Source organism: Branchiostoma lanceolatum, chromosome 2 (genome assembly GCF_035083965.1).
Source record: "Branchiostoma lanceolatum isolate klBraLanc5 chromosome 2, klBraLanc5.hap2, whole genome shotgun sequence".
Lineage (NCBI taxonomy): Eukaryota > Metazoa > Chordata > Leptocardii > Amphioxiformes > Branchiostomatidae > Branchiostoma > Branchiostoma lanceolatum.
The window spans coordinates 17,365,302-17,389,871 of record NC_089723.1 but is presented as its reverse complement, the minus strand read 5'-3'; the positions used below and the strand labels follow the sequence as shown (position 1 = coordinate 17,389,871).

Below are 24,570 nucleotides of genomic sequence, written 5' to 3'. Positions count from 1 at the left end.
TTCCATATCAGAATACATACATCATTTTTTTCTATCGCTGAGTGGCTACGTGCACCACAACATTAATGCGCCATGGCGCTGCGTTAATAGATTAATGTTGGCAAGGAGATGATGTTTTCAGTGACGTGTGCGTACGGTCCAGATGTTGTTATGAATGACGTTTAGCTTGTATATAGGTCATGCTCAGGAAGAAGAATTAAGCCCAATAGCAATAGCCTCCGTTGCAGAATCCTTCCGGCTGTTTTCTTGTTTAAGTTACAGTTTTAAACAATGCTGATATACCACAAAACGCAACAAGAGATTCGACAGGTGCGACCTCAAAGCACATACCCACAATGGAGGAGTAGATATCCCTCATTACTTATGCAAATTCAGTCCAAATTTGCATAATTAGCACTTCAGCTTGTACATCTTTGTCCAACCCACCTGCGTACCAAACAACATGAAAATCTGTCGTTCCTTTCTTCAGTTATTCTCCTTCGAAGATTTTACAAATACGCCATTGCAGTTCCAGTGACACATACCAGGGGGCCGAAAATTGAGCTTGACCCTTCTCCTTCCAGCACCTACCCACATACCAAATATCATTACAATCTATCCACACGTTCTTCAGTTATGCTGATTCTAAGCGTCCGGTGACACAAACATACACAGGATAATACACACACAAACGCCATGCAAAACAATGTCCCCATGAAAAAGTATTTTATAACTGGCTCAGTGGTCACTGTCCGGTTTAATGATATCAAACTTATGATAATAAGTTTATTGCATATTTGTGGGTTCTAGGCAATAGGACTGCCCAGTACTGGTCTGGAGATTAGATAAATAAACAGATATTCCTCGGTAAGAGTCTAGGCCAAATCATATGCAAGAAACGAAGTACAGTATTGTGCTCATACAACAGTTTCCAAATCGCTGTAGGATCTGCAGGCATTTCAAACGCACTGTACTCATATCTTTATACAGCTGCAGTAGCCTTACTTTCCATAGAAAGTTAGTCAATCCAATCAACCGCAGGCATCAGGGCAGATGCATGGCGGCTGCAGACATCTCCCTCCAGCGCAGACTTGGAATCGCCCCAAAAGTTAGCCACCACTAGAAAATTGTATGTTGTCTTATCAACGAATCGGTCCCCGCCGCCTCATTTATAAGTCATGAATAAATGATAGGTATCAGTGGGAATGCGAGTCCTTGAGACAATTGTGCATATGCATTGGTGGAAAAAGTAGGTCGCTCGTGGTGCGACAGTGTGGGCTATGGGAACCGCCTTAGGAACAGCCTCCCCGAGGGATTACAAACAGGTTTCAACTGGAAATTGATTTGCACACAGATGACCAGGCACACGGCGATGTGGTCTAGAAACGTCGCACTGTTGCCAACACAATGGTGGGGGTGGGGGATATCACCTGAAGTATATATGCTCTGCAAAATACAACAAGGTCACATACCAGGGGGCCCAAAATCAACCTTGACTTTCGGCTTCATAACACCTGCCCACATACGAAATATCATCGTAATCCATCAAGAGGTTCTTGAGTTATGCTGTCTAAAGTAGTGCGGAAACACAAACACACATACACACAGACAGACACACCCAAAACTATATCTCCATTTTTCATTATGCTGTCTAAAGTAGTGCGGAAACACAAACACACATACAAACAGACAGACACACCCAAAAGTATATCTCCATTTTTCATGGAGATAACAATAATACATTAATAACTATTCTGGGAAGGGTTTGCCGCTTGTGAACGGAGGGGGGGGGGGGGGTTAGGGTTTGGGGGGGCGAAATAAATACCATTTCCAATATTCTCTTGTCATATAAATTTCAAATAGACCTAAGCACTAGCCGGCTATCCTATGCTCTTCAAGGCTGTGACAATACACAGATATTTTTTTCTGCCCAAACGTGGCAGTATCGTCTTGGACACGCTGAATAAAGTTTCTGGCGTAGAAAGTTCAGTTTGACGAATTGATCAGTTTACTAGTACCTTACTTTGACTGGAAATAAGTGATACTCTCCAAGCAGAACTTGTTGGAAAGATCGAGCTGCATGACAAAAAAAAGCTGGGGATATGATAATGTCATCACAATGTTCTCAACAGCCTCTGCTTGGAGAGTAGTAAGCGAGACGTCCTGTTCTGAAAACTGCGCAAAATGTTACTTTTTTACAAAACAAACTCATCTGATGGTGAAAGTCAGAGTTTGTGTCCTAGAAAGTGTCGATAGCAACCACTACACTCAATTTGTCAAGGATTGCGAGCTGATGAACGTTTTTTTTTCCTACAAGGCCAATCTTCATATACTAATGGCATGCACCATATGTCCGTGCAACGTGGAGAGGAAGGAGCCACTTTCGAGGACAATTCTCTTCAAAGCAGAGGTCAGTGACCGCGGGTGTTGTGTTGGCAGAACGTAATTTAGAAATGATGATAAGCGCAAATGAGCCAGAAATCTGTTCGTGTCATTTCTTTAACCGTCTCTATGAACGGCAAAACATCAAAGTCGGGTTTAGCGGTACAGGTGAAGGATTTGAACGTCAAGGTAAGAATGGAACGCAATTCGTGACTTGTATTGTAATTGTGCTGCTGGATGTGTGATGGAAAATCTTTATATCCATTTAAGATCAACCCCGCGCGATCCCTCGCGGTTTCCCCCTTAATCGGAGGAGCGCGGATCGATAACACCTGCCCGCTGCATACATGCTCCCCACTGCGCCACAGTCCATCAACAATGCCCGACCTTGGATCGATCGATTTTTCTTTTCAAACAGAACTAGGCCAACCGTCTTTTATTCCCTTCAAAGGTCTGTACGCACCTTGATGACCCCTTTCATTCAACTGAAGTCCGGATGTCTTCTTTAGAAGGGAGATGGATGCGATAGGGCGTAATGGGACTCCCCGAGAAGAGGAGTTTCGAGTTCTGGACATGGATAATTCATGGCAGACCACAACATCAATTGTATACGAGAAGAGCTCTTTATCAGGCCCTGTCTGCCGTGCCAAGTACGTTTAATATATCGGGTAAGAGTGGGTAGCAGTTGGAGGAAGAAGACGTTGTGTGGAGGATGTAGTGTGGGATTACCGCCTACGCTTTGTAGCCTGGGTGCCATCCTAATTTCTACCGGGGCTCCTACACTCGCTACCCTCAAAAAAATTTTTGAGGGTAGCGAGTGTAGGAGCCCCGGTAGAAATTAGGATGGCACCCAGGCTAACGCTTTGAACTCCAGGTCGGATGTACGGAGGAGATGGACCTACTGTCTGCTAGACACATTGAAGTGTAACTTACTGAGCTCCAAATCTTTCTATTTCAGTTGGTCGAACTTCTTATCAGACTCCGTCCTATTTCCTCAATTTACAATTTTTCCGCACCACGATTTTTCCTTGGAGAGTTTTGGACTGTTTTTTTTTTGTGCGTTTCTGATCGAATTTCTGTACCACCTTCATTTTGACAAAAAAAAAAAGGTCGCATTGTCATCCGTTGAACAATTTGCAATTGAACGCATGTAACAAACACATGTAACAAATGACATAAGTTGTTCTCCCGTCAGAATAATAAAACACTCTAAGTCTAAGTTGAACAGTCATTTCCAACACAGAAGTTGGACTTACCCATGCAACTTCTCGACTGTCCAACTCACCAGCCTTTGTCAGACACACAGAACCTGCACATGCAGCAATAACCTTTTGCGAGATAGCCGAACTATTGCTGCAGGCTTGTAATTTGCCAGGCGTAACTCACGCAAGGCTGAACTTTAAACACGTCTCTCTTGCCTGAAGCTGGGGAGAAGAAAGGAGATGAAACATCGATCGATCTTCAAGGACCGAACTGAAGGCTCTTTTAAGATCTTGCCTTGAAAGGCAGGAAAAGACACCTTTAAGATCTTACCTTGAAAGGCAGGAAAAGACACCTTTAAGATCTTGCATTGAAAGGCAGGAAAAGACACCTTTAAGATCTTACATTGAAAGGCAGGAAAAGACATTGTCGCCATAAAATTTTCTTTTGGCGATTAATATTGCCCTTTGTACGATTTCTGCCATTGTGAAACATTTGAGTACTTCGGGATACGAGAACAAAATGTCTTCCGCGCGAGCTTCACTGAAACCAATTAAACCTCCTTGCTGAAACTATGTCTTGTATGATATGCATCTTCGAACGTATAAAGGCCACGAAAACTTTGAACAAGCACTATTGGTTTAACTAATACAAATGTAAAGTGTCCTTTTCTCATTAACGTTAACAATTTAGATACATTTTAAACAGAAGTTTTGGAGAAATCCACTTATCTGGTTATTTAACAATCCCAGGCGGAAAAATCTCCATCGATGTCGGTTTCTTCTTTTTTGTTAAAGCCCCTACCACAGCTACCACAGTCCTAGCATCTTATCAAACTTTTGCTCAAATAAACATATATGTCACAAACCAGTTGACAAATCGGCGAAGGCAGCTCTGAGATAAACAAACGAGATACGTCTCTCGCTTGGCAGAAAAGATTGAAGGGCTTCGCCCGAACCTACTGTGGAGCCGGGCCCCCAAATGTCCCTTGTGGCTTTCTGAACGAGTTGTGTCGGCATCATAACGAGCGGGTGACTAGCACGCAAAGACGGTAAAATTGGGTCAACAAGCCCGCTCGGAGCCAGAGTACTTTGAAATCATCCCAAATCTGCCCGATCTGAGGATCGAGCTGTCATCCTCTGCCATAAATCACGGGGCCAATGGCAGTATCAGACTGCCTCTATTTGACAGATCACTGAATCGGGAGACACAGACGTATATTTCTGACGTCAAGGGTTGATGTTGCGGCGTAGGAGTGTAATATTTTCCGGGTAGATCACAGCGGTGGCTGTTGTAGGAAATATAGGTGGGAAGAAACCGCAGTGGCGTGTGATTGACAGGCTGAACAGACGATCGCGAGGTGTAATTACAAGCTGCGCGCCCCAGAATCGACCGAATGGACCAATAGATTCTACAAGTGATTGTTGGATCACCATTGGTGCGATATCTGTCCCTGGAGGCGTGCTGTGCAGTGACGGATTTTTTCACCTGACCCCCTTTCTCCGGCAGGGAATCGATAGTTCCAAGGCCAGGAGTTTTACGTTGTAAAGCACCTGTAGCTGCCCAGAGCCAGCTGGTGGCATCAAAACAACAAGCGAGCACCGACCCAACTATCAGGAACGAGGGCAACCAGAGCTCAAGACGCCAGCAGCTTCTTTTCATTTTTCTACTTCAGGGGTACACGGGGCCATCTATTAATACTTCTAATAGCAGTAATCACGTTATTGTACGCTACAGTCTACTCACCGAGCATCCACTAAGTACTACTTTCACTACACTCACTCAGGTGAAAAACACCATCTGAGAGCGCTTCACGGCAACTACTGGACACTCTGGTGATGTTCAGGTGACGTCCTCTGCACTACATCGTCTCTCTGAAATTGTTTGCGCTGTCCGTCCCCGTTTCATCCCATTGGTATCGCCTTGAAATAGAGGGTAAATAAAAAGAAATCATTGTTTGTCTTGAGGAGGAGACAATCTTTTGTCACTGCTCTGTCACCAGCTATACATATCTGCATGTTAGCTGATCAATGAAGAACATATGCAGATAATCTGATCATGGTGTCAACAACTACATGCAATTCTGTCCATCATTATAACAGTCGTAATTTTTTAAAATATTTTCTAAATAGCCGCAGTCTCGGTGCTAAAGGCTCATAGACAACACTAAAATGATGACTTTTAAATGTTAAAACATTGCAATAGAGAAGGTTCAAAAACGTAGTTGTATTTCCTTGTATCTACTAATATGATCTGGCCTAGCCACTTTTCCCAAATAAAACAGATCCCGATAGCTGACGACGTGACAATAACATCTCTTTTCATATCTGCCTAACTCTCTGTGAGGACTCGGCTAAGGAATGGTACACATAAGAAGACATTGTAATGGCATAATCAATATATCGTAAGCCGAAACACAATATTGCTGCGGCCGAGGATATTTAATGACACCTATTGTGACTGAGGGGCAAATGATATAAAATGGCTTGACTCCTATTGAGAACATTATCTCTCTCTCTGTGCATTTATGTGTGTGTGTGTGTGTGTGTGTGTGTGTGTGTGTGTGTGTGTGTGTGTAGTGTGTGTGTGTGTGTGTGTGTTTGTGTGTGTGCGCGTGCGCGTGTGCATATCTATTCTGTACAGCAAAAGACCAGCATAGACTGACTCAATTTATGTCAAGTCTAGGCAGATGTTGAGGCGTATATTTTTTCAAGTATTTTCTATGTCTTGGTTGATTCTTGCAGGGAAACCAAAACACATATTCAGGAAGCATGGCCCACAACATCTGCTTGGATATAAGGATATATTGGGTACTGTATGGTATCTATATGTATCAAGCCGGGTCCCGGGAAAATGTGGTTCTAAAAAATGCCAAGGTGACTCAATCCTGAATATGGTGCGTATAATGGTTGGGCGTGACGTTAGGCCTTCTGGTATGTATAACAAGGAGTGTAGTGTTCAGAGAGGTGTGCTAGAATGTATGTTGTCCACTTGGTTTCTACTTGAGCAGAGAACTTGGGTGCCCTCGTTAGCTGTACTAAGGCTGGAAGGCAGCCATCAGAGCTATTCCTGCTCCGATCAAACTCCTCTGTGAAGGCTGGATTCCATGCTACTCTAGGTGCGACCAAGCCAAGGGATCTATCGATTAATGTACACTTGAAAGCACATCGAAGATTCTAGCAGCACCGGATAGAACTTACATTACATCTCGACTATTAATTATCACAGTAAGAGAGCTAATAGATCGCCGCCGTGTCGGGAGAATGTGTAACAGTTGTGTAATATGGACCAACATCGCTATTACATGTATATGGCCCCACATCAAAAGGGATGGATGAACGGGCCAGTGAAATCTGGGTCAGCACAGAGGGCCAAACAAGGGGGTTATCCTCGTTCAGATGACCGCCGTGCCCTGGATCGCTAGTGCGCTGTAGACTAGTGTTTGCCATGTAGACAGTGTAGGTGTTGTCCACCAACTGCCCTTTGCTATCATTCCTGTAAAGCTTCTCCTTTATGGTATCTACCGGCCAATAGCCTCCGAAAGATCGAGATATCATAATTCTGAAGAACATCAAGAAACTTGAAAAGACACAGCAACAACCCTAGCATCAACCAAAGCATGTTAGTCAACCGGAGTCAAACCGATGATGACATTCTTATGTCCGGCTGGCGCAGCGTTTTCTCTCTCTTTGCAGTCGGTGATCAAAATGAATGCGTTTTGGCGAACACTCTTCGCGATTTGCACATCTGGTCAACTTGGAAAATGGACCGAAATAGACAAGTCAATCGATCATTTTACAATGTGAAACTAAGACAACTCAAGATACGCTTTGCGGTTCGTGTCAAAAAGTCTTAGCAGCTGCAGTATCGATGAAAATTACACGGCGGTTGGTCATTTTTTAAAGAAAATAAATGTTATCAATTTGTGAAGGCTACGCATCTAGGCATCACATCGTTTCAACTGACAGTGTAAGGGCCCTGATATGTCTGCTTACAAAGATCAAACTGACGACATTCCCAACGGAGTACAAGATAGTGTTACATATGTATAAACACCTAATTTTGATGCGTAGTTATAAGCAGATACATAGTGTACAGAAGCTAGCATGCACACCTGTCTTTTTTATCATGATTTATAGCTCTACGTGACCCATACAAACATATTTTTACAGCATGGCACAGGAGCCCAAAATATCTCTGTACATAAAGGTGTTTTCAATGACATTCGACCTCCTTTTTGTAACTTATTACAGATGTATAATATAATATATATGATATAATATAATATGATATGATATGTGATATGATATGATATAACATAATATGATATGATATAAAGTAATATGATATAATAGAAGCGTATTATCATATGGTCCTCCAGTGGTCACTATTGAACATGAACATGAATATTAATCCTAGCCTACTGATGCGTAAATTATAGTTCAGATACTGCACTGAGCTGCGGATTTTGTCAGCGAGGCACGCGATGTATTTGTGATTAGTCGCTGCAATAATACATTGTTCAAGCGACAGTTATAGTTATTATTGCATACAATAACGGGAGTAGTCAACATGAAACATCAACGAAAAGTGTGTAATTGTGCATTAACAATGGGCCCTAGTTCTTGCCCTCGCCTGTTTCCTCATGATACTCATGCAACAGTGAATATACCATGTTATTTGCCGTACATTGTACCTGATGCAATTGTTGTGCAATAAACTTTCACGTGACTTGCCTATCTGGCGTTGGCCAATAAAATTTTCTTTAAGTGACTATCAAACCCGGTTGTGATACAAGTGACCTACATATCATATAAGTGACTGTCAGTGTGCACGGTATATTCGGTTGCGTGAAGCCCTAAAAGATAGCCAGGAGTCCTGGTCGGGTGGCGACGTTGGGAGCGTACCAAATTTGCAAAGCTAATAATACACAGTTCAAACAACAGTTATTTTTGCATTCAATAAGGGAGTAGTCAACATCACATCAATGAAAAGTAAATGTGTAATTGTGCATTACAGATGATGGCACAATGCCGGGCCCTAGTCCTTGCCCTCGCCTGTGTCGTATGCATGCCTGTCTCGTACGTATGTATAATACTCATGTAAAGAGTAGCCTGGTGTATCAACTTTCCGTATTCCAGTCAATACTGTCTGGCGCTGGCAAATGAAATTCTCTTTAGTGACTATCAAAACCAGGTGTGAGACAAGTGACCTACATATTATATAAGTGACTAGGTATGTACAGTCATCTTCGACTCGAAGGACTACCAAGAGAGATATGTACTAGTAGATTCGGTTGAGTGAAGTCCTAAAGGATAGCGCTATAGCCTTGTTAGCTTTGGTCGGGTAGCGACGTTGGAGGCGGACCAAAGCTAACAAGGTTTACTCTCCTAGCCTGGAGTCCAGCTCTTAGCTTTGGCCCGCTCCCAACGTCCGCTCCCCGCCGTTGGGATCGGAATAAAGCTAAGAAGGCTGGACTCCAGGCGAGGAGAGCCTCTCGATGCGACATAAAGAAAACGGGACAAAATGTAAAAAAAAAAATAAAATAAAATAATAATAATAAAATAAAAAAACGCCTAAAATTAAAACAAGTCAAAAACCAGCCGAACCTCTGCTTGGAAAGTTAACAAGGCTGGACTCCAGGCTATAAAAGTATAAGCCGCCAAACCGATATCACCTGGCGCGGTTTAGGGGGGTGGGGGTGGTCTTGATGGGGTCTGAGGTATCCACGAGAGGTGACGCGGCTTGTAGCCTGGAAACCAGGCAGGTTAGTCTTTTTCCCAAACAACGTTTTGTTTAGATAAGTAAAATCTGCCTCCCACTAAAGATCAACCGGTCGCCTTAAATATTACATACGATAATTGCCATACCTACGAAATCTAAGGTGGTTTAAAACAGCTTCAGTTGAAAGGAAGTCCATAATCCCAGCTTCCGGAAAACAAAGCAAAACGAAGATTGCAAACTCCTCGTCAACCATCCACATATATGGCCATATGCGGGAGCAGCGTTAGAAATTTCTACCTGAACGGCCTACCTGACAGGTGGCCTACGTGCTGAGTCACCACTATCATTCTATTCTTAGCGATTTACCATAAAAACGTTAATGGCGTCCCAAGGCCAGACAATCCCGACAGCGACAGCCGACCTTTGGATAATTGGTACCCAAACGCGGCAAAAGCACGTCCCAATGTCAATATTCAAATTTTCAAACGTGGAGCTGGGGACCGCACTCCCCATAGCTAGCTTGCTTTCCGTTCAGGGCAGGTTTGAGTGACAAAGATCCTTCATTGGCCCCCCGTTTATATCGACCCATTAGTATTTCTATTTCCGGCAATTCCGTCGGTCACCACATGAATCCCGTGAATCATACGGTCATGAGGTCATCCATGGTCCGGACTCTCACTGTCGACACAGTGAGCTGAAAAGTTAGATAAGTTGCTTGCTCGCGTATCTGCAATGTTTGCAGTGGAAACCAGAAGTTCGTGACCGAGGAAGCTGTCTCAAACAGCTCCCCTGCCTCCCCCAATACACCGAACCCCCATTCGGACAGTGACCTACTTTGAGAGGGGATGAATGTGCCCATGTGTCCTTGAACTGAACCAATCACCCGCTTGAAATTCAAATTAACCCCGCCCATTTCTCCGCTGAACCAATCACACAGCAGACCTGTTTGACGTACTTCACGCGCGGCCAATCAGAATTCAGGTCATCTCGGGTTCCACATGACCTGCTTCTCAAGGCCACGCATGGGACAAGCACAACAAATCATCTCGCGCGGCAGGCAGGCGGGCAGAGCGGCGCGCGTACGGCTGAAGCCTGCGGTAGACGACCCCTCTCTTCCTGCCACAAACAGCGCGACAAGGAAGTCGGAGCGCACGGACTGAGCTGTGGTTTACAAACCCAGATAAAACAAGGAAACAAGGTGGGTTTCAGATTATGATGCCGCGCCGATGTAGGCGTTTTGTCGTCTGGTTTGTCGTGTGTTTAATGGCACCGCCTTCTTCTGAAGCAGGTCGCGATGTGCAAGTTGGTGGGAGATTTTCCTGGCAACTGCACAGACAGCCTTAAATGTCAAGGTCTCTCGCGGTACCCCCTCCCCTTTACGACATATTGCCTGATGAAAAAATTCTCCTGTAAATGGCCGGACAGCTAGCAATGTTAGGTAAACGATTGGCAGCGCTGTTCATGTCGGCTGGAATAGCGTAGTCGGTCCTCGTTATAATCATCATAACCTCTCACTCTGTATACCTGAATCATCATCAGCACGCTTCGCTTTATCCAAATAGGTTATAAAACCTCCATGGTTTATCACTGGTCTGCAGACAATGAAGGTCTAACATTCACTTTACTAGATTCCATGAGATATAAAATCATATGTGTATAACAAATGTCATTGGGTATATCACACGGTCCTGTTTCGTCGTTTGAGATTCCTGTAACATTCTACGGTATGTATATATAACGTATGTAGGTTTGTTTGAACCTTGTTTATTCATGTCATGAGAAGCCAAGATCGGCCTGTAGATCGCTTTTCATGAAGGGAAGGGAAGGGGTGAGGGGCAGACAAAATATGACATAGCCTACAGATTAAGCATAGAAAATGTCATTGGGTATATCAACGATCTTCATATCGACAAGCCCATAGTAAAGTGGGCAGGTGAAACGTCATTTAGTCTTCCAGAGTTCCACATTTGGAGGGACAGTTTTGTTAAGGTCTCCAGCCTGTCTTGAGTCTCACAAGATCAGTTGAAATGTGTGTAACGTTAGTGTATGTACTGTCATACATTCTAGGAGATGTTTTCTGCTTCCAGCACTGAGTATAATGTGTGGCAGGAAATGCCAATCATCTGCTATATGTGTAGCCCTCTGGTGACGTTAGTCCTTCAAAAGACCTTGTAACACTGCAGCTCCTGTAAGTGGGTGATCTGAGATGTCTTGATATTTGTATCAGGATATGGGTTTGCACACAGGCCTTGGATAACAGCATGACCACTTGCCAATAAGTAGCTAGTCTCTCCCTATTTGTAGCACTGTACAAACCAAGGCAACTAGAATATTTTTGCTGTTACAAGATTGGTGAATATTAGAGTTCTCTAAGGGCCACAATGCATTACTTACGTGTACTAGTACTACTATATCTAATTTGTTGTTTATTGAACTCTGCCACCCTTCTGTTGTAAGCTGTTTTTCTCTCTTGAAAAAAAATGCAGGTTTTTTATCCGCTCTGAGTGACTCAGTCATGTAATATGACATCATGCAGATGAGAGTGATGGTGAAAAACCAGGTTAGAAATTTATTCCGTCCCTCTCATTGTTTGCGAGCCCATGTTGTTGATTTTGGTAATATTAAACCAGTAATTTGAAGCTTACAGAAGTACATTTTTATCTGTTTCATGTCATGAAGGCCTTTTTTTTGGTTTGGTCAGATTTTTGAAAACTGATTCAGAAGTAATCTGAAATTGATGGCAAGCTTCTCTTTTTTTCTTCAGGATGGTTTGTACTGACCTATATTTTTCCTGGGCAGAGTATCAAATGGGTCATCTCATGATCCCTTGTTTGAGGTAGATGTAGCCAGGGGAATTATGGTACAATGTCCTGGAGTACTGTTAGCTAAAGAGTGATTACAACCCTCCCACATATCACCTGCATTTCTGCCATATGCTAGTACATACAGTGCATTAGGCCACACCAAGTTAATTTCTTGGTTAACAAATTTTTTTTAAATCTTAAATCTTAGCACAAAAAAAATCATGAAAACAGAAGGTTGGGGCGAAAACTTGCACCTGACACTGTTCACTCCCTGAAATTGTGTGCAACAAAGTACAAACTTTCCTCTGAGATTGTTTTCCTGTTGATTTTCCAATCTATCTTTTTTTTTTCAAATTCTGTTAACCAAGAAATTAAAATGGTGTGGCCTTATCTGACCATAATAGGTAGTTTGTGTACATGGGACCACATAGAGAGGGGGACAATAACCTGGAATATTGTATCATGAAGTCTGCCTGAGGGGTCAGAGTTGCCACAATTCTCCTATATTTCTTCCACGCAGCGTATCAAACAATAACCGGCAGCATGCACTGCTAGGGACGATGGAACCAGGAAGATTTACAGTATTGGGAGATTTGTTTGTTTGAACCTCTGTTTATTCATGAGAAGCTCAAATAAGCCAGCAGACCGCTTTTCATTGAGGTCATGTAGGAAGAGGTACCGGGCAGGCAAAATATAGAACAAAGGTACAGTTTACATGATTTAAATTCCTTATATAAATCTATATACATATTATTAGTAATATTACACATACATGGTACAAAATACATAACAGTGAGAGCTGGCATAAGGTTTGTGTCCGAAATGTTAAGTAACATAGAACATAACGTTTTACACTTAAATGGTACAAAATGCATACGGCCACACCAATTTATTTACTTGGTTAATATTGAAAAAAATGCTACATTGGAAAAACAACATGAAAACAGAATCTCAGAGGAATGTTTTTACTTTGGTGCACACAGTATCAGGGAGTGAACAGGGTCAGGTACAAGTTTTCACCCCAGCCTTCTGTTTTCATAATTTTTTTTGCTAAAATCAAAAATCAAAATCCGTTAACCAAGAAATTAAATTGGTGTGGCCTAAGAGTGAGAGCTGCCATATGTATGGTTTGTGTCCGAGATGTAATGTTCCCAGTGGTTTGTACCGTGCTAGACCTCTGGTCATATCAATTATATGACAGGAAGAGTGGTAGTTATTGATGCTCATTCATCTTCAGCTGATGTGTGATAGTCTTACACCTAGAGGTCTACATGCCAATTGGGACAGGATGGTCTGGTGATCCTATTTGCTGCAAGCAGTGCCCTTGATGGCAACAAATAGATCTCATTAGACTCTCCAAGGACACAGAGCAAAGCAATTAGGTTAGCTGGAGTGGCATGAAATCAGACATATACATTTTATATGGACAGGTTCCTCAGAGCAGCTCAGAATGTTATATAGGTTTTGTAGGTCAAACCTTGGAAGAAATCAAAGTATGTTCAGGAGGTCTGATTTTAGTTTTCAAGACATGTTGTGATATAAGAATAATGCAATTCTGAGTGACATGGTTTTTGGGAAGTGTCTTTGAACACTTAGTAAAATGAATATTTGCCAAGGATATAACAGCAAGGCCCTGTCTTTGCATCCCTGTGCTGAAGGGCAACTGTGGAGTTAAACATATAATCTTAAGTGACAATATAAATAGTTAATTGATTTATTTCATGTTAGAGACATTTGAGTAGCCCCTTCAATATTGATGTCCTGACATCCAAGGGGGCCCCGGAACATGTAACGCGAGGCATGTAAATTTTACTGGACAGGATAATCATCATGAGGATCCCATTCAATATAAGAAAAAATCCTTGCAGTCAAAACAGAATCGATATTCTGGAAATCATGCCATATGTCTTTCCAGGTCAGAGTTAATCAAGTGCTTGCTGGTAGGCTTTACATGGGCTTTGCACGGTGAACTGATAAAAGGATAAAGGAGAGAATCAATGGTGTAGGGATACTGCTGAAAAGTAGGCTAATCTCCCATAGACAGGTGGTTATGCTTAGAAGTAGACTACCGTTTATATGATTTCATGTCCTTGGGGAACTTGTTTTATTTGACCCAAATATTGGCTGTTGTGCCATGATGATGATGACTTTTTAGCTAGTGCTTGCTGGCACAGGTGTATTCATATATAGTAAAGGATCTGCATGCCCTTTTTCGTAAGGCGTAGGCAGCCTATTTTTCTTTCCCGTAATTCGTGGGGAAAGCTGTCTTATTCACGTAAGTCATAGCGAGATGACCAAATCTTGTGTAATTGCCTTCCTTGATTTTGGCTTAATATGCAGGGGGTTCTTCTGAATTCAGTGTAAAGCACTTCTCATTTCAATTTGATAGTCGGTAAGTTAAACTTACTTTCTGGCCACCTGCATGTAAACAAGTCCAAGTTTATACTGACAATGGTGCCATACATTAGAATTGCTAATTTATCTCTTTGTTTACATTGCATTGAAGTATTTCTACATGAAACTGATAGCAAGGCCATGTGTATATATAGAAACACAAATTTCTGATCAAGTCTAGAATAATACTATAGCCACTCCATTTCACGATGAGGACTAACGCCCTCTTCCCACTTATTTACTTCTACTTCTATGGTGCTTTTGTTTATGAGATGTCAACTGTAAATTCAGCAATAATTTACATGCGCATACTCCAGATCTGTTCATCATGCAGCTTGGCACTTAGCTGAACTTGGGCACTATATGAAGTTCAAGCATAATTTTTAGGTAATGTGTGGGATGTTACATACAAGTTTATCAAAATGCAGGTAACAATAATATAATGCTAATATACCGAGTTGGAAGTTCAATGCAACTGGTTAAACAGTTCCAAAATTAAAGTTTGATGTTCTTTTGTGTGATGTGAAGTTCAGTTCACTTCATCCATTAGTCTGGTAAAACATTAAGGGCCGATGGTATGCTGTCATAAGAAATAACCCCAGTCCCCTTGCAGGAAGCAATGTATTCCTTTGAGTTAAACTTGAAGGTCATTTGCTTGGTACTTCACCTTGCAATTGAACCTGAGGCTTGGAACCCAAGGTCAACTTCTGCTGCAACCGAATCACTCCTATTGTGTCGAGGACAAAGGCAAGGAGTCAGAAATAGGTCATTGCCATGGTTACCTCGTTTTAGGGGTCATGGCTGATGAAAGAAGGCCAGACACCGATGTAGACTGTAGACATAGACCTGCAAAGACTTCGAAAAGCACTCCAAACTCTGCATGCTAGGCAGCTATATTTCCTCTGTGGAGTAGGAATACAAAATGTGACAAAAACTGCAGCTAGATCTATCAGCAAAAATCAATCTTTTGTTCAAGCTAACTTTATCCTCAACGGTTCATTTCATGTCAGACATTAGCCTGGTAACCGTACAGTCATGAGCTCGCTGCTTTCTCTACGGTGCTAGGAGTGTTGCCCACCTGCCTGCCCAGTTCATTAGTGCATGCTGGGGAGTTTTTACAGGGTTCATCTCATTAGGCCACACCATTTTAATTTCTTGGTTAACGGAATTTCAAAAAAAATACTAGATTGGAAAATCAACAGGAAAACAGAATCTCAGAGGAAAGTTTGTACTTTGGTGCACACAATTTCAGGGAGTGAACAGCGTCAGGTGCAAGTTTTCACCCCAGCCTTCTGTTTTCATGATTTTTTTGTGCTAAAATTTAAAAAAAAAATCCATTAACCAAGAAATGGTGTGGCCTAACTCCAAAAGTCAACTGAACTGTCATAAATACATCAGTGTAATATCAGATTGGGCCTGGTAAAATACCCATATAGGCGACCAGTGGAGAATGGTGACCAGGCAGGCTTGTCAGACATAGTCTTACCACCAGAACAAAACATGTGAAAAGTAATGATTCAACTTTTAAGCTAGAGAGAATGTTGCAAAGTTATCTAGCAAGGAGAACTGTCAACCAAATCATGCTATTGACTGGATTTAGTTTCTTGATGTGACTCCTGATGTGACTCCTGATTTACATGCAGTACAGGCACACATTGCCAGGGGTCACCGCGATTACCTTTTCTAGTTGACCAGTCAGAAGAAAGCAAACACACATACAGTATAGCCTGTTCCAAAAATTAGTGTAGATCTAGAAATACCACTAACCTCAAAGTTGTAACACTAGACAGCCCCAAAGAAGCTGTTTTCATGACGCTTTTCTTTTGTGTGCTGCATGTTGGGCTCAATTAAAAGAAAACAAACACAAGAAATCTGGCAAAGTGATTTTTATTTTGATATCTAAAATACTGATAGGTAAATGAAATATAGCACATGTATAGCTGTATATTTCTGATTTGCAAGAGTCTTGTTTTCTTCTCTGAGTAGGTAAAAGGTGAGGGATGCAGACATCTATATTAGGAGACATGAGTTATTGCAATTTCCAACTCATTCTACATTATGCAAGTGTCTGACAGCCATTCTACATGTAAAAATGCATGTAATCATCAAGCATAGCCATGTCCTGCTCATGCCAAGTGCATAAACATGGAGACAAAATTAGAATGCTGTCTGAAGTTCTTTCTACCACGGGGGAGCTGGCAGAAATTCAATACAATCATACAGTATATGGGATGGTGACACTATGTACATAATTTACAATACAGTATGTTAACCTGTTCTTAATCTTATGACTATGAGATGAAAATTAGCAGAAGAAATAAAAGGATCCCCAATCTCAAATTCATCACAAATCAATCATAATGTCATCAACAAGGTTGTTATAGATTGGTATATTTTCAACTAAATTTGATTCAATATAAAGCTTTAATATGCCTTAAAGGGGCATAATGTAGAATCTGGTGGGCAAAAACTACAAATAGTAAGAATTTGAAAGATCTACACTGAGATTCACATTTGTAACTTATTTGTTACTTATTTCCAACATATTCCCGTCATTTTGTCACATTTCCACCATTGATAAACGACGAAAAACGCAAAACGTGTAAAATCTGGTTCATCTACATATTAAGTTGCGTCCCGCAAGTTAATATGCAGATAAGCCAGCGTAGAACGCTACGAAAAATCCGAATCGACCGTTATGGTCGGAGTTCGAGCGTCACAGGAAAATCACCACAAGTGAACAAACTTCAGAACGTCGGGCGTTCGATCGCGTGTTCGGTGGTTACTCGGAATGTTGGACAAGATGGCGGCCAATTCAAGCGGCGGTGGGGATTGTGTATATAATTTTTTTCAAGACGTTCGCACGATACTACAAAGTCGCATCTGTATGTGATGAATATTGCTGTGCAGTGTAATAAGGTAGATTCAACTTATGATGTAGAAAAATAATCAAAAACAAAGAATTTTGTTTTATGTTCATGTCACAATATGCCCCTTTAAGTTTGTACATTGCTTTGCTTGTAAAGAACATGCTTTCCTCCACATAATTTTTGGCTTGGAATATGCTGTACATGTAGACAGTAAATTCCATGGCACCAAATTAAAATTACTTGCAGAAGAAAATTCTTACCGTACAGTAATATTCAAGACATACTTTTTATTACCTTTGCCAACAAGGTTATGTTTTTGGTAGCAATTGTATGTATTTTTGTTTGTGATTGAACGGATTAACTCGGGATTTCATATTTGTGACATTTGCGGATTATACAGAATTTAGCATTTTAAGTCATATATTATGCAAAGTGAGTGATTTCCATGGATACCAATATCAGTGCTTGGCAAAAGAATGGGGCCATTGACACAAGAAAATGGACACATTTTCTTAGCAGTCCTCTGGTGAAACTGGAAGGTGAAGCTTTCCACTCTGCAACTGCTTAATATTGTAGTTTAATACAGCAGTGGGCACAACAGAAACTGTCTGCCTCATTGCACTTCAATTTTTATACATGATTACATTTACTTTCAGACCCCTTTTCCCCTCATCATTTATCTTACCAACTATTAGGGATTCGTTACCGATATCCATGAATCTTACATACAATTTTCCAGACAACATAACTGGCTGTTAAAATTGTACTGCAAGATTTATTGGAAAGGTTCTGACAGCTGGACCTGTCTCCGATCCCGATGTCCATATAAGGTATTGTAAGCTTGGCAGGCTCCCTTCACCTGTAGCCTAGTTTGGCATGCTATTGTTCACCTGGCAGTCATGAATGAGTGACCTTGGGCAGCTCAGTGCCCTTGTCTAGACTCCACAATGTCTGCATCAGTACTGAATAGGGTTCTGGCCCTGACCTATGGGAAGATTTGTGACAGACAGAATAATAGTTGTCATATCTTATCAGTAAAAACACCTTTAAGATGGCAACAGTATTAGAAATTATCTTTCATTCTGTATGATAAGTGGTCAACTGCATGGGAATGTAAAAAGGTATATTTCGTGAACTTGTATGATATACACACTAGTGTCACCACTAGAGTACAATAGTTGTATAAATATGATAAAGTGTTTGAGTTGTATATATATATATATGTGAAATGAGGAATTTGCATAAATTAGTGTCAACTGAAACTGGGCAGCATAGCAGATCATTCACGACAAGTAACCATGGAATAAAAGGTATTCTATTTAAGGTCATGCACAAAGTCATTTGAAATGTCTGTTTGCAGCCATGTTGCTGAATCATTGAGTATGTGGCACAGCGTGGCACGCGCGTAGTTCCAGACATTGTCGCTTGTTTACTCTCGCCTTTTGTGCGGACGTTCACCCCCATGGTAGAGTACCGCTGCTCCCAGCCAAAGGATCTATTCACAACAGGTGTTAGCCTTAACCTTGAACTCTGGAGAGTAAGTGAACTTGATCAGTTTTGTCTAGAATCTATTTCAGTAGCGTGTTATTGTTGGCTGTTGTTTACACTTCTACTCAAATTTCACCAGCAGTTAGAACTTGGAAAAAATTCGTAGTAACAGTCTAGCTTTTGCACCTGCCATAGTTTTTCTTATCCACGGTTGAGCCATGACACAAAAGAGCCTAATATATTGTAGTACTACATGACAACAATTTTTCAAATGCTCTGTACAATATTGTCTCTATGGTTTTAGTACATGAGATTATTCTTTGACTTAACTGAGTGGCACGTACATTGATGTCTATTGTTCCTTGAATGTGTTAATGCTTATTGTTCCGCGGACTGTGGACAGACAGGTTTGTCAAGTGACTGTAAATTGAGTCATGTGACTGTAGCTTAGAAACAGTCGGTAAAACACACACATGTAGTGACGTACTGCTGTGGATTGAAAAATAACCTTTCAAGTTATTGTTTCACATTAAAGATAAAATATGACATATTCAAGCAAAAATATGAAGACTCATATAATACTTTAGAGTTATAAGACTTTCTAAAGACTTATATACCACATCTTTAAAGCTTATATAATATATGTATAATATATTAATTATATATATATTATATAATATAGATATATATATATATCAAATCAACAAACTTATCACATCCACAAACAGATGCCAGCATGCCAGTTGCTACTCTTGTTTCAACTGTGAACTCAAAGGTACTGCAAATTAATTTGTCACAATGACACAAAATTTAACTGTTGTGAACTTAGAATCTGATGAACTTACAGTACATTAATAGACAGATAATCATTTTTTTTATAGTGCAGTATTGCATGTATGCCAATACGTCACACATCACTTCCTCTCATTTGCTTGCAGCCATGTCTTCTGATATTCTTTTATTGACCATTAGGGAATTATGGTATTTCCTCATTCAGTACTTCGTTGATTATGCACACATACATAAACCTTATGCAAGATAATATTCAACCCTAGCCCTACTTATGTTCTGTAATTATGCAAATGGTTTCTGATTTCTTGTTATGTCTTAGCCATGATTATTATTTAGTTCTTAATTAATTAACATCCTGCTTCCACCTAAACCATACGGACCATACCCAAAATCTGAACCAGGCTACAGAATTTGGCCTGAAGGAATTAAGCCCTCAAGACAGCCTTGTTATGCTTATAGATAGTCAACTCTAATATTGATGTCATCACACTGCCAGTTTATCTTACATGTATCCGCCATCTTCAGTTAATCTTTATACATATGTATCCCATCTTCAGTTAATTTTAAATGTGTCCCCCATCTTCAGTTAATCTTTATACATATGTCCCCCATCTTCGGTTAATCTTATATATATGTCTCCATCTTCAGTTAATCTTTTTACATGTATCCCCCATCTTCAGTTAATCTTACATGTGCCCCATTTTCAGTTAATCTTACATGTGCCCCATCTTCAGTTTATCTTACATGTCTCCCCCATCTTCAGTTAATCTTACATGTGCCCCATTTTCAGTTAATCTTACATGTGCCCCATCTTCAGTTTATCTTACATGTATCCCCCATCTTCAGTTAATCTTACATGTGCCCCATCTTCAGTTAATCTTACATGTGCCCCATCTTCAGTTTATCTTACATGTCTCCCCCATCTTCAGTTAATCTTACATGTGCCCCATCTTCAGTTAGTCTTACATGTGTACCCCATCTTCAGTTAATCTTACATGTATCCCCCATCTTCAGTTAATCTTACATGTGCCCCATTTTCAGTTAATCTTACATGTGCCCCATCTTCAGTTTATCTTACATGTATCCCCCATCTTCAGTTAATCTTACATGTGCCCCATCTTCAGTTAATCTTACATGTGCCCCATCTTCAGTTTATCTTACATGTCTCCCCCATCTTCAGTTAATCTTACATGTGCCCCATCTTCAGTTAGTCTTACATGTGTACCCCATCTTCAGTTAATCTTACATGTATCCCCCATCTTCAGCTAATCTTACATGTGTCCCCGTCTTCAGTAATCTTACATGTGTACTCCGTCTTCAGTAATCTTACATGTGTACTCCGTCTTCAGTAATCTTACATGTGCCCCATTTTCAGTTAATCTTACATGTGCCCCATCTTCAGTTAATCTTACATGTATCCCCCATCTTCAGTTAATCTTACATGTGCCCCATCTTCAGTTAATCTTACATGTGTCCCCCATTTTGGAGAGTGTGCCATGTTTGATATCAGGAGGCACAACAGCATTTGTCCTTAACTGTAACCTTGGCACTGAACCTTTAGGCCAAAGTAGCATGTAATTATAGCAGCTGCCTAATACACTCCTGTCCCAAGCTCATCACTTCCAGATTGCCTAGCTATAGTTCATGGCCAAAGCCTGATCACATGTGCATGTCTGTCCTAAATTCTGCAGCAGTTGGAAACAGCTGCCAGACACTCTGACCTTCACCTTGTCTCAGCGTCAGCTTGAACTTGACCAATTAGTATCATTATCCCCTTCCTGGAAAAGCTGTAAAAGTAGTGATTACAGTGATTGTTAAAACTTACAAGGGCATAAAACCTTGAAGTTGGTTTGAAGGCCTCATATCCAGCTAGCTGGCATCTTGCCATCACTTCCATTTCTATTTCTATGCCATTTGCATCGTCAGGAGACATTATGTCATCTTTTTCTGAGAATCTACTACTGGAAGTTTCTTTTTCCCCTGGGCCAATAGCTGAGTGGTATTTAATTTTAAAGCAGGAGACATCAGACATGCAAAAAGGGAATACTGTTTTGCCTTCTAGAATATACCATTCATTATTTAACGTTACCTTGCATTTGAACGTTTTCTTGTATGTTTGAGTGAATATTTCATATGCCAAAAATAGTTACTCAAGCAACTGGATAAAATTCTGAAACAGTCATACATTCTTGACTGTTTAAAAAAAAATTTGTCCAGTCGTTTGAGTCATTATTTTTGGCTTATCTTATTACCTGGATGTCTAACCTTAATCAAAATATTTCATATGTACTATCAGGCTGATTTATTAACGTTATAAGAAGTATCCTAACAGCGGTTAATACATTAATCCGTTTTATAAATTACCTCACACAGGGTACAATTGAGATTGTCACACACACACCAATGGACCACATCTCCAGGTTCACACTGTGCAAGGTCATGTCCATAAATGTATTCACATCAGTCTGTGAAATTGACCTTTCCATCAGCAGTTCTTCCAGCTGTCACAGGAGTAGAATGAAAAAAGTAGGCCAGCGAAGAAATATGTAGGCAAGCCTTTGCTTTCTGACATCGCAGTGCATAATTGCGTTACATCCTAAACCCCTTTAACTTGGAATCCATTTAGATGAAATGAAGATGAACACTCATGGTGGGCATGCAGTGACCTTGGGGAGTTTGACCTTGATGAAACCAGACAGGCACCATGATTGGACGAGGGGTTACTGTGGGACATGTCAATAAAAGCTAATTTCCACCATCTTTCATGCCATAATCTTCACTGGCAGCCAATTCCCAGCTGGGAGCACTGCCGATCGAAAGGTCATTTTCACAGGCAGGTGTGGGTTACAGTTTATGAACATGACCTTGTGCAGTCTGAACCTGGAGATATGGTCCATTGGTGTGTGTGACAAACTCAATTGGACCCCAGTAAGTGGTAATTTATCAAACAAATGCTGTATTCTTTTTGATCCAAAAAAAGTCGTAAAAATAGTTTGGAAGCTTTTTTAATCGTAAAACCACTGACAATAAAACACAAATATGTAAAGCTACATTTCATTTACTGCGATGCATAGGAAACCACTGCTGAATGTCATTAACGTTTGTGACCTTTTATTACCTAGCCAGTAAAGGGAACCCTATTCTCCATGTACGACCTTTCACCCCTTAGGCGTGTAATAACTGCGCAAATCCTCATGAATCTGCTGCAGACAAACTTCAGAATCAATTCTCTCAGCAATTGTCTCAGTCAATAACGGACGGTTACATACAGGCGATGCCGGCGGTATAGGCTTAACTGCAACTACCTGATGTGCATTATGATGTAAGCTAACTAAAAACAGTCAGAGATCATTGCCTGGGATCGATTAGCACCCGTGAATGTACTGTAGTTTATCTGCGCCAAAAAGACCATTTTCCTTAAAAATGCAGACACTTGTAAACTAGAGTGCAATGACCCCATACCTTTGCCAAGTAATATTATCAGTAATTTCAGAGACCTCATCCCTTCCAAGAATATCTAGAGCCCTTGTAAATTAACTGTTTTTGTTTTCTGATTATGCAAATAAGGCCATAATTACCATAATATAATTCAAGTTATGATCTCTGTACCAAAATTACATATATTAACGTTATAAGTCCCTTGCTTTGGCAGAATTCCGTGCTAACATTCCATCATAAATTGTGCAAATGCCTTGCACATCTACATAATCTGTGCATAGTTACACATAGTACACCTTTAACTATTTTAACTACATATGTCACATGTATGTAATTCCCACCATTTACCACTGAGGAATTATGGAAGTGTTTGCTTAAATTATGTAAATAAGGGTCCATTTGCATAATTGGTATCTGTTAATGCTCCACCTACAATAAATTACATCTACACGCATTAAAGTCCTATCACAAAAAATATGTTTTTATTGAATTTCTTAATTGATTATGCAAATTAAGTCATAATTTGCATCTCATTGTGAATATCTCTACCTAAACTTCCTGCATACCAAATATAATGGAAACCCATTGTTCCTTTGGTCAGATATATCCCTTGAAATATTTGTATACAAATGCCCTTGCAGTTCCATAGCAACTGCTAAGGAGCCCAAATTTACACCACTTCTCCTTTGCGTCAACACTTATCTACCACGGTTGAAATCAAGACCACAGCATGTCCAGGACCAAAGATACGAAAACAGGAAGTTCTGCTGCAGTACCAAGGTCAACCACCAGGAGGCCCAAAATTGACCTTGATCCTCAGGTTCACAAAATCTACCCACGTATCATTAACGAATTACCATGAATAGTCCTATCACGGAATTCATCAAATTCCCTCATTCCCAAAGTAATGCAAATTAATCTTTATTAGCGTAATTGTCATCTAGTTATGTCAATCATCATGTACACTGTATGCTACCTATATACCAAAAATCATGACGATCATGAACCCCTTCTTGAGACTCCATTTTTGCCTATCATCAATAGCTACAGAATCTGCCATCTAAAATGAAAACCACAGGTGGGCCAGAAAACCGGAAGTTCTGCTGCAGTACTGCAAAGAGCTGCCAAAGAGAGGCCAAATATCTTATCATTTCCAGTTTTTGTCCCAACCTATACCAACACACCAAATATAATACCAATTCATCCAAATTTGAGGTATCTTGGTGACCAACAGGCAAACACACAGACACACACTCAAACACTGCCCAAAATATAACCTTGACTAAGGCAATCAAGCACCCATGGCAATTTGATGGCTTAGATAACTTGCAGAACTAGGTGCATCAAATTTGGATGCTAGCTTCAGGTACAAATCTTCTGACCAGTACACGCACATCAGTGATATACATGTAAGGCCACACCAATTTAATTTCTTGGTTAACAGAATTTTCAAAACAATGCTAGATTGGAAAATCAACATCTGAGAATCTCAGAGGAAC

The 24,570-nt window shown here is 40.7% G+C and overlaps 1 protein-coding gene across 1 annotated transcript in view; it reads left to right on the top strand.

Moving 5' to 3' along the window:
* The first annotated feature begins 10,304 nt into the window (after positions 1-10,304).
* Positions 10,305-24,570, top strand: part of LOC136427669 (nuclear receptor subfamily 0 group B member 1-like) — a 38,515-nt gene continuing 24,249 nt past the window's right edge. Inside the window, exons 1-2 of the mRNA XM_066416716.1 lie at positions 10,305-10,483; positions 11,772-11,845. Coding sequence (XP_066272813.1) covers positions 11,816-11,845 — 30 coding nt within the window. The 5' untranslated portion in view covers positions 10,305-10,483; positions 11,772-11,815. The remainder of the gene's footprint in view (positions 10,484-11,771; positions 11,846-24,570) is intronic.